General features: G+C 39.2%; 1 protein-coding gene across 8 annotated transcripts in view; it reads left to right on the top strand.

Annotated features, from left to right (window-relative positions):
- Positions 1-11,758, top strand: part of LYST (lysosomal trafficking regulator) — a 215,736-nt gene that overhangs the window by 180,715 nt on the left and 23,263 nt on the right. For 6 of the 8 annotated variants that reach the window (XM_017526586.2, XM_017526587.2, XM_037737801.1 and 3 more), the window contains 3 exons: positions 1,404-1,634; positions 6,754-6,943; positions 9,824-9,960. In XM_017526586.2, coding sequence (XP_017382075.1) covers positions 1,404-1,634; positions 6,754-6,943; positions 9,824-9,960 — 558 coding nt within the window. Of the gene's footprint in view, positions 1-1,403; positions 1,635-6,753; positions 6,944-9,823; positions 9,961-11,758 lie in introns of those variants that run through there. The other 2 variants (XR_001824545.2, XM_037737802.1) reach the window with 2 other exon arrangements.

The following is an 11,758-nucleotide window of genomic DNA, read 5'->3' as shown; positions in this document are numbered from 1 at the left end:
GAGACGGAGTCTTGCTCTTCTCCCAGGCTAGAGTGCAGTGGCACAATCTCGACTCACTGCAATCTCTGGCTCACTGCAACCTCTCCCTCCTGGGTTCAAGCAATTTTCCTGCCTCAGCCTCCCAAGTAGCTGGGATTACAGGCATCTGCCACTGTGCCTGGCTAATTTTTGTATTTTTAGTAGAGACGGGCTTTCACTGTCTTGGCCAGGCTGGTGTCGAACTCCTGACCTCATGATCCACCCACCTCGGCCTCCCAAAGTGCTGGGATTACAGGCGTGAGTCACTGCACCCGGCCTACGTTTTCAAGTATACTCTTTGATGTTGTTGGATAGACTAACTTTAAAAAAAATCTTCAGTAAACATTTATTTTGCTAGGCTCTGGGAATGCAAAAGTAAATAGGAGTCACATATACACCATGGAATACTTTGCAGCTATAAAAAAGAACAAGATCATGTCCTTTGTTGGAACATGTATGGACCAGAAGAAACAACTACTGGTACTAGGCTTAGTACCTGGGTGATAAAATAATCTGTACAACAAACCCCTGTGACACGAGTTTACCTGTATAACAAATCTGCACATGTACCCCTGAACTTAAAAAGTTTTTTTTTTTAAAGTATGTGATCCCTGGTGCTGGGAGTTGTGAGCGGGATTGAGTTGAAGATGACTTAATTTCTGAAATATCTTTGGAATTTTATTTTGGCATATATAGAAATGTTATGTCTAGATATGTAATGAGAGCCACTGTGACTGATTATATATTATACTAAAAGCTAACCCATCCAAGTGGATATGTACAAAATATGGCTGATCTGTACTCAATTACTGACTACCGGCTTTAGAAATAAAGAAGTAAATGCAAATTGCTCTCCATCTGACTCTATAGGATAATGACACTAAGAAGAAATATCCTTCTTAGTGCAATAATTTTATTAGTACATTAGTACCCTTTACATTTAAGAGCTTTGAATTTTCATTGCTGCTCTTTTGGTTTCACCTACAATATTTACTAGAACCTAAATAATGCTCTCTTGAACTATCTACCAGCATTGTATTTTAACTTTATTTTTGCCTTTTCCTATACATTACTTTGGACAAGCAATTTCCTCAATAATTTAGTATCAAGTCTTATATGATATTCTCAGGTCTTAAATTGAAAACTAATTTTATAAACATGCCTAATTAGAACCAATCAGTCAAGATACATTGTTTTTGTTCACCTATTCAGAAACATGGATACTTCTGATCTCAGTGAGACCATGAGTGACTGCTAACATGAACAAAAGCATTTCTTCCACAACCTAGAAAATAAAGTGTTGTTTTTCCCTTTGGTATTAATATTATTGCCAAGCCTTTCTTTATACTACATATGTCTTTTTCCTTTACTCTTTTACTCTGCAGACATATTTTGGAATGGATGTGTCTGCAGTTGAAGATCCAGTTCAGAGACGAGCCCTGGAAACCATGATAAAAACCTACGGGCAGACTCCCCGTCAGCTGTTCCATACAGCCCATGTGAGCAGACCTGGAGCCAAGCTCAACATTGAAGGAGAGCTTCCAGCTGCTGTGGGGTTGCTAGTACAGTTTGCTTTCAGGGAGACCCGAGAACAGGTCAAAGAAATCACCTATCCGGTATGTCATTTAGATTTCAACTGAATGCAGCAAAGCCTGATTAGACTCTTGTGATGACAGGCACTCTCCCAGTTGCCAGGGACACAGAATTGAATAGCATGGTCCTGGCCTGAAGCTGTGTCCCAGTCACTACAAGGCAGGTACAGCAACGAAAGCAGAATCCTATGCAAGGTAATTGCTGTGTTAGCAATATGTGACAGTGCTTTGGGGAACTCAGAGGAAAAGAGAATTGCTTGTTTCAAACAGTAAGCTCCCTCAGGGAGCAGAAAGAAAGGTTATTTCCAGGGAAAGCCTCCCAAGGCAGTGACATAATAGGGTTTTGCAAATAAGAAGAGAAGAACCATCAGGACTAGAGAACAGTTTGAGCATTGCTATGCCAGTGTATACATGCAGAGCATGGTCTTGGTTATCACCTTCAGTCAAAAGGATTGACCAGTGATGTGGGTGTTTTGGTTTATACTTAAGGGGGAGTTTTACATGTTTCTTTGGCCTCCCCAGATTGTAATGATAAAAAGTATTGCCTCCAAAAATAGGAAGTAGGTATAATTTTTACTTTGAAATAGAAAAATCAAGGAAACACGCAAAAAAGCTAAAGTGGATTTTAATCTTCAACTAAATTCTTCATTATAAAAACAGCCTAACATAGTAGAACGTGAATTGTAAAGCACTGTAAGGGTTTGCAGAAGGAAATTGCAGAAAATTAAAAGGCAAGGGAAAGAAGTTGTAAAGAACCTTGATGAAATGACACAGTATATCTCAAAGTGCAGTAATCTGTGACCTATTTTAAGAGGGTTTTTACACACCTTGTTTTGACTCTTTTTCCTTGTAATTATCTTACTTTATATAAGACAGAACACTGGATATAAATTATTTGTGCTCATAGCTCACATATATCAAATTTTCATGTTAAATATGAACAAAACTTATTCCACCAGTAAAATTCAATTTTAAAGCATTAATATGGCAGGCAATGTTGTTTTGCTAAAATTAAATTACGAGTGTTGGTTTTTGAAGCCTCACAAATCACTTTAGTCACTGTTATTACCAGGGTCATTATTTTTAACGACAGTCTGTCACTTTTTACTTTTTTTTTTTTTTTTTTTGAGACAGAGTCTCACCCTGTCGCCCAGGCTGGAGTGCAGTGGCGCAATCTCAGCTCACTGCAAACTCTGCCTCCTGGATTCAAACAGTTCTCCTGCCTTAGCTTCCTGAGTAGCTGGGATTACAGGTGCCTGCCACCACACCCAGCTAAATGTTGTATTTTAGTACAGATGAGGTTTCACTGTCTTAGCCAGGCTGGTCTTGAACTCCTGACCTCATGATCCACCAGCTTCGGCCTCCCAAAGTGCTGAGATTACAGGTGTGAGCCACCGAACCTGGCCCAATCTTTCACTTTAACATGTCAACATAATTTCACAATACATCCCTAAAAATTAATAGATGTCATTTAACTTACTACTATACTTACTGCTCATTAGCTGTTAAAGTTGGTGTATATAAAGGATCTGAGCAGTATGTCTGCTCGCAGTGGGAACATCTTACCAACCTGCTTCATTCCCACCTTAGAACCTTTGTGATGATTGTTTCCTCTACCTGGGATAACCACTCCCCAGATATATCCCCCGTTTGCTCCCTCATCTCATTCAAGTCTCTGCTCAAACATCTCTTCCTCAGAGTCTTCCCTAAATCCCATTTAAATGCTTTCCATAAGCTCTGATTATATCTCTGTCTGATTATGTCTAAAACAGCTATTCCATCATCCTCAGACCCCTTCTCCTCCTTTGTTTTGGTGCATAGCACTTCCATCACTTGACATATTGTATATGTATTTGTTTATTTATTTGTCTATCCTCCCATCCCAAATAGAATAGAACTCCATAAACACAAGGACTTTATCTGTCTTGTTCATCACTGTGTAGCCAGTTCCTAGGAAGGTGCTGGGCATATAATAGACACTCACTATTTTTTAAATTAATATCTTCTCTGATGCAAGTTGGTTTGGTTTGCTACACTTTTGTGTGATGTGTAATGACATTTATGTCACTGCTTATCTTTATTTGAACCATGGTGCAACCTTCCACACCATACTTCTCCTTGACTCCATGGGCCTTCATTTGGCATCTACACAAAATGCAAACACAAGCATTGAAACCAAGCAACAGTACTCAGTTATAAGGGGTCATCTGGATGACCCAGATATGCTTGTGTAAACTTCAGTTCACCAGTGAAGTTCAAAACAATCAGAGCTGTATAAAAAGCATTTCAATAAAGCACTCCTCTTTACATATTCTGTGAGAAGTGTCTGTTCATGTGCTTTGCCCACTTTTTCATGAGGTCATTTTCTTGTAAATTTGTACAAGTTCCTTGTAGATTCTCAATATTAGACCTTTGTTAGATGGGTAGATTGCAAAAATTTTCTCCCATTCTGTAGGCTACCTGTTCACTCTGATGGTAGTTTCTTCTGACGTGCAGAAGCTCTTTAGTTTAATTCCCAGTTGTCAATTTTGGCACTTGTTGCAATTGCTTTTGGCCTTTTTGTCATGAAATTTTTGCCCATGCCTATGTCCTGAATGGAATTGCCTAGATTTTCTTCTAAGGTTTTTATGGTTTTGGGTTTTACTTTGTCTTTCATTCATCTTGAGGTAATTTTTGTGTAAGGTGTAAGGAAGGGGTCCAGTTTCAGTTTTCTGCATATGGCTAGCCAGTTTCCCAGCACCATTTATTAAATAGGGAATCCTTTCCCCCATTGCTTGTTTTTGTCAGGTTTGTTGAAGAGCAGATGGTTGTAGATGTGTGGTGTTATTTCTGAAGTCTCCGTTCTTTTCCACTGGTCTGTATGTCTGTATTGATACCAGTAACATACTGCTTTGGTTACTGTTGAAAAAAAGGTCAAGATCACTGATCATTAGAGAAATGCAAATCAAAAACCACAATGAGATACCATCTCACACCAATCAGAATGATGATTATTAAAAAGTCAAGAAACAATAGATGTTGGTGAGACTGTGGAGAAGTAGGAATGCTTTTACACTATGGGCAGGAATGTAAATTAGTTCAATCCTTGTGGAAGACAGTATGGCAATTCCTCAGAACCAGAAGTACCATTTAACCCAGCAATCCCAGTACTGAGTATATACCCAAAGGAATATAAATCATTCTACTATAAAGACACATGCACACATATGTTTATTGCAGCACTAGTTACTATAACAAAGACATGGAACCAACCCAAATGCCCATCAGTGATAGACCAAAGACAGTATAAGTATACGCCATGGAGTACTATACAGCCATAAAAAAATAATGAGATCATGTCCTTTGCAGGGACATGAATGAAGCTGGAAGCCATTATCCTCAGCAAACTAACACAGGAACAGAAAATCAGATACCACATGTTCTCACTCATAAGTAGGAATTGAACAATGAGAACACATGGACACAGGGAGGGGAAAAACACATACTGGGGCCATACGGGGCAGAGGGGGAGGGGAGGGAGAGCATTAGGACAAACACCTAATGCATGCAGGGCTTAAAACCTATATGATGGGTTGATAGGTGCAGCAAAACACCATGGCACATGTATACCTATGTAACAAACCTGCACATTCTGCACTGTATCCCAGAACTTATAATAATAATAATGATGATAATGTTAATAAATATACTATGATATAAAAGAGTTGCCATTGTATCTTTGTATATTGTTGAAAAACTAGAAGTTTAAACTCTGCAACACATGTAAAAGGAATTTCCTGGCAAGGAATTATGGATGATAAATTATAACTGTAAAATTAGCACACACATTTTTCTCAACTTTAATATTGACAGGTTTGTATCCCATAGGGGAACCACAAAAAACCATTGATAGACAAGGTTTTAGAAAAAGCTTGTTTTCAAACTACCTGTCCCTAACCGCTGTTCCCACTTGAGCATTCCTGAAGCTCTTAAGCTTTCCAGAAATATTCATTTTTAGACCACTATGATACCATTTAAAACTGTATATTAACATATCCCCTAAATACCCTGACAGAATTATTATAGCTCTTAAAGTGGTATGATTTTATTTTAAAGATGGCATATAGGTCAATGATGCCTATTTTTTTTTTTCATTTATTCGGGAAATGACATAAGCAAGTTTCACTAAAAATCATTGGGTTTTTTACAGAAATGACTGAAAATTGCATAGTATAGTATTTTTATTTTCTGTGGCATTTTCTCTGAAGAGTTGAAAGTAAAATAATGGGTTAAACTCTTAAATGTCTGAAAGAGGGGAATCCACTAAAAAAGACGAGTTCAGTAGAGGATAAAACAGCCATAAAGAGAACAAAAAGAACTATTGGGAGAAACTCTTTAAAAGGGCATTATGTCTTTTCTTCTTGATTTTGAAACTTTTTAATAATTGTGTTTGCTTGAAGTGGAGGAAACTTTTCCATTACTGTTCATGGGCAGCCACATGGGTATCACTCTCTAAGAGACTTCACTCACATTTCTTTCCCCAAATCCTAATGTTCCTCAAGCTCTACCTTTTATTTTTCACTGACAATTCTTTCTCATCTCTTTTCTTCCCTAGTACTTGCTAGAGGTCCTCTAATCCTTTCAATATGTTCCTTAGATAAACACTTTCCTTTCACTCATCACCTCTATTTGAGATGAGAACCTGCTATGTTCCAGGCACGTAGGTGAATCAGAGGTGTTCCCTCTCTTCAAGGAGCTCATAGCTCAGTAAGGTTTCCTTTGCTACATGTGGTCTTGATTTCTCTTGCCATATGTACATATGACTTGTCATACTACCAAATTACAGTCCTCCAGTAAATATCAACTTTAGGTATTTCAATAGAAATAAGAAATATACTAAATTTTTTTTCTTTGCTCAAATTTCAAGGAATTTTTAATTATTAACCACATATTTTCATGCAAGTTAGGCCAGAACCACAGAGTAAAACTCAAATAAGGAAAAAATATTTCTATATGCTAAGCATAGGGAAGTAAAAATACATGTAAAGCAATTATTACCCTCACAGAGATTATAATACATTCTCTTTGTTTAGAACTTAAATTAGAAGTAATTCTATACTTACTACCTTTTAAAAGGGCATACTTTTTATTTGTTTGGTTTTAGAGTCCTTTATCATGGATAAAAGGCTTGAAATGGGGGGAGTACGTGGGTTCCCCAAGTGCTCCAGTACCTGTGGTCTGCTTCAGCCAGCCCCACGGAGAAAGATTTGGTTCTCTCCAGGCTCTGCCCACCAGAGCAATCTGTGGTTTGTCACGAAATTTCTGTCTTCTGATGACTTATAGCAAGGAACAAGGTAAAATAAAACATAATGAAAATCATTCTGGATATATCTTTCATGAGATTTGAATATTTCTAGTTCATCTGTGTTGCTACTTTGAGTGCTTGGTGGAAAAACTCAGCTCAAAATTGTGGTTACTTAGTGCAAAGTGGGATCGAAAACATACTATATGAAGAAAATAGACAGTTAAATGCAGCGTCATTTGAAATGAGAGGAGGAAGTTGAAGGGGACAAGAATAAATGGTTATGTTCACAAAATGAAGACATTATCAATTTGACAGAAATGTACACTTGGGAGACTCTTGAGCCCCAGAATAGACAGACATATTTGACCAACAAATCTACCACCTTAGAGGATATAGTCATGGGTTTAAGCAACAAACAAAACAAAGGTGTCAAGATAGCCTTGAAAATAGGTTTTAAAGACATGTATTCCTGAAACCTTTTCTGACTCCCCACATACTGACTCTCTAAAAGCAACATGTGGGAAAGCGCTGTGCGGTAGAGGCCTCTTCATGCTTCTAAATGTCAACTAGGCACTGTGAAACCAGGGACATTTTCTGTTTGAGTAGTCCCACAGCCATTCCAAATTAGCCATTTTACTAGAAACAAAAGAACTCTTCCTACTTCCTAGGCATGGGCTTGGAGCACTCATCTCTTCCTATCAGGTTATATGCAGACTTGCCTAAAAGCCAATGTGTGGACTCGATGCCTGTTAGCAGCCAGCACTGCTGGCAATCACCGTTACCTTCTGTGCACTGTGCTTCTTGGGAGCCATATATAGCCTTCCACCCAAATTGCAGTACAAGGGTGCCAGCACCCAGAGAAAATATCAGTCACTTAAAGAAAATAAGTATGCTAGCTGGGCCATAGTTCTTTTAGGCTCACTCTTATTTCTGTCACAAAGTGAATGATTGTTTTTATAGTTAGAAATAATGCATACCATTTCATATATATTTAGTAAGTTAATAGGATAAGGTAGATCTGTTTAATCATAATCATTGTTATATCAATGGTTTATTTTTATTAGTATGTTACAATTAGGTATGAGGTAATTTACAAGTAATTTGCTACTAATACCACCAACGTATCAACATGTGGTTAGAGTACACTAAAGTTTCTCTCTGTTGAGCAACAGAGAAAGGACAGGTATTATCACTTAGCATTATGGGACTTAAATATGTCAAACATATGCTAAGGCTATCTTATTTGTGCACTACAGTCATGAACCCTTAGTGTGCCCTTAATAGCTATGTTCATTCAAATTACACTTAACTTCCTCGCACAGCGTATTTGGAATTTGTCAGAACCTGAGTATGTCCAGAGCAGTAGTTTAATAGAACGGTTTCCGCCGTGGCCTCAGCAGGCACAGCTCCTGAGTTTGCCTCCTTGCCCTGCTGCTTACTAGTTATGTGGCCTTGGGGAAGTTACTTCGTGCTTCATGAATCCTGGCTTTTGATCTATAAAGTAGGAATAACCAAAAAATTTACCTCACAGGATAATTTACTGTAAGGATTCAATGCAATAATGTGTGGGGATGATTAGCACAGTGCCTGGTTCACTCTAAGTGCTTAATAAATGTTTATTGGCCAGTAAATACTCTAGGGTCTGGGAAAGGTCAGTGTTTACTAGATACACCCAACACTAGAGCCAGCAAGGAACAGTCCACATAGACATTCTAGAAAGGCACTGACTGAACAGCGATGTAGCTTACAGATAGGTCGCTTTTCTTATTTTACTCAACAAAACAAAAAGAAAGCTATGAATTGCCTATTTTCAATATGCTATTGATTCATTCAAGAAATATTTGTTATACTCATCTACATGCTGGGTATTCTGCTGGGTACTGGAATAAATAAAGTACATTATCTCTCCTTTAGGAACTTAAAATATTGCAAGTTTCAAGGGCAGTACCATTTATAGCATCTATGCTGCATTTAGCTATATTCAGCATACCAACAAAGCATAGATAATAGTACTGGGAAATGATGTCAAAATTTCCAAATTTTTATGCCAAAAGGACATAATACTATGTTGTAAAAAAAAAAAAAGAGAGAGAGCCGGGCGCTCCTATAATCCCAGCACTTTGGGAGGCCAAGGCAAGTGGATCACTTGAGGAGTTTGAGACCAGCCTTGGCCAACATGGTGAAACCCTGTCTCTACTAAAAATACAAAAAAAAAAAAAAAAAAGTCAGCTGGGCGTGGTGGCAATTGCCTGCAGTCCCAGCTGCTCGGGAGGCTGAGGCATGAGAATCACTTGAACCCAGGAGGCAGAGGTTGCAGTGAGCCAAGATTGCATCACTGCACTCCATTCTAGGTGATAGAGCAAGACTCTGTCTCAAAAGAGAGAGCGAGAGCTAGAGAGAGAGAGAGAGAGAGAGAGAGAACAGAGCCTCCCTGAATGAAGAAGGTCTGCCGTACACAGTCCTGCAGTTGAGAGGATTAAACAATCCCTTCTCAGCCTAGGTGTTGCTTCTACTCTAGCAGTGTTGTCTTCCTGCTATTAACAGTTGTCCACCTGGGTATCTAGAAAGTTATTTAAATAGTATCTAGTTGATATTTATTTTTAAAAGAAAAGGTGTCTCAGAACATGAATAGAGTAAGCTTGACTGTCATTGTCATTTATAATAATTTCTTAACAGAAATTTTAGTTTTGAGTCAAATAAATCCCAGCCAAAACAACATAAGTGAAAAAATATTATCCCACCCTGAGAATCCTATTAGCATTAAAGGAATAAAACTAAAAATTGTTCCATCTTAGGGATATAAAGATGGTTTTACACCAAATGATATGTTCTGCTATGTGAACTTCAGCCTTTAATCTGCCAGTTTGAGGTTGTCATGTAACAGTTGAGCAGTGACAATCTGATTCTTTTCTTTCTCCTTCTCCTTGAGGTGTGAGAAGCATGAACAGTACGGACATTCAGTGGTCAGCCATCCTGAGCTGGGGATATGCTGATAATATTTTAAGGTTGAAGAGTAAACAAAGTGAACCTCCAGTAAACTTCATTCAAAGTTCACAACAGTACCAGGTAACATTTTTTTTTTTTTTTTAATTTTAGACAGAGTCTCGCTCTGTTGCCTAGGCTGAAGTGCAATGGCACCATCTTGGCTCACTGCAACCTCCGCCTCCCAGGCTCAAGTTATCCTCCTACCTCAGCTTCCTGAGCAGCTGGGACTACAGTGCCTGCCACCACACCTCGATAATTTTTATATTATCTTTAGAGATAGGGTTTCACCATGTTGCCGAGGCTGGCCTCAAACTCCTGGGCTCAAGTGATTCACCCATTTCGGCCTCCGAAAGTGCTGGGATTACAGGCCTGAGCCATTGTGCCTGACCCCAGGTAAACTTTTTTATGGATTTTTTATAATAATTAAATACAATGCATAAAAATGAGTCAGACTGATAGCAGCTAGGTAGTTTGGTTGGTTCGTTTTGAGACGAAGTCTCGTTCTGTCACCCAGGCTGGAGTGCAGTGGTGCAATCTGTGCTCACTGCAACCTCCACCTCCCTGGTTCAAGCAATTCTCCTGCCTCAGCCTCCAGGTAGCTGGGACTACAGGCATGTGCCACCACACGTGGCTAATTTTTGTATTTTTAGTAGAGATGGGGTTTCACCATGTTGGCCAGGTTGGTCTTGAACTCCTGACCTCAGGTAATTCTCCTGCCTCAGCCTTCTAAAGTGCTGGGATTACAGGCATGGGCCACTCTGCCCAGCCAAGCAGCTACTTTTTAATATCCCTCAATTTGTCCAGTCAGAAGCCGATGTTATTGTGAAATGATTACTGTAATCAGGCTAATTAACACATCCATCACCTCACATAGTTAGCATTTTTTATGTGTGTGATGAGAACATTTAAGGTCTACTATCTTAGCAAATTTCAAGAATACAACACAATTTTTTTTTTTTAATTTATATTTTTTGAGACAGTCTCACTCTGTCACCAGGTTGGAATGCAGTGGTGCAATCTTGGCTCACTGCAACCTCCACCTTCTGGGTTCAAGCAGTTCTGCAGCCTCAGTGGCCTGAGTAGCTGGGACTATAGGCGTGCACCACCATGCCTGGCTAATTTTTGTGTTTTTAGTAGAGATGGGGTTTCACCATGTTGGCCAGGATGGTTTTGATCTCTTGACCTTGTGATCCACCTGCCTTGGCCTCTCAAAGTGCTGGGATTACAGGCGTGAGCCACTACGCCTGGCCAACACAATATTGTTAACAGTAGTCACCATGCTATACATTAGATCTCCAGAATCTAATCATCCTGCACAACTGAAACTTGTACCCTTTGACCACTGTCACCCCATTCCACACACATTACCAGCACTCTCAGCCCCTGGCTAATGCTATTCTACTCTCTGCTTTTATACTTCAGCTTATTTTAGATTCCACACATAAGTAGGATCATACATTATTTGTCTTTCTGTGCCTAGCAGATTTTACTTAATACAGTGTCCCCCAGGTTCATTTGTGTTATCACAAATAACAGGATTTCCATCTTTTTAAAAGCTGGATAATATTTCACCACATATATAAAAAAATTTAGGCTGGGCACAGTGGCTCACGCCTATAATCCCAGCACTTTGGAAGGCCAAAGCAGATGGATCACAAGGTCAGGAGTTCAAGACCAACCTGGCCAACATAGTGAAACCCCATCTCTATTAAAAGTACAAAAATTAGCTAGGCATGGTGGCACATGCCTGTAGTCCCCGCTACTTGGGAGGCTGAGGCGGGAGAATCACTTGAACCTGGAAGGCAGAGGTTGCAGTGAGCCAAGACCACGCCATTGCACTCCAGTCTGGGTGACAGAGTAAGACTCGATCTCAAAAAAA

The sequence above is a fragment of the Cebus imitator genome, unplaced genomic scaffold, assembly GCF_001604975.1.
Source record: "Cebus imitator isolate Cc_AM_T3 unplaced genomic scaffold, Cebus_imitator-1.0 Scaffold42, whole genome shotgun sequence".
Lineage (NCBI taxonomy): Eukaryota > Metazoa > Chordata > Mammalia > Primates > Cebidae > Cebus > Cebus imitator.
The sequence above is the reverse complement of the archived record's forward strand: the minus strand, read 5'-3'. Positions and strand labels throughout refer to the sequence as shown.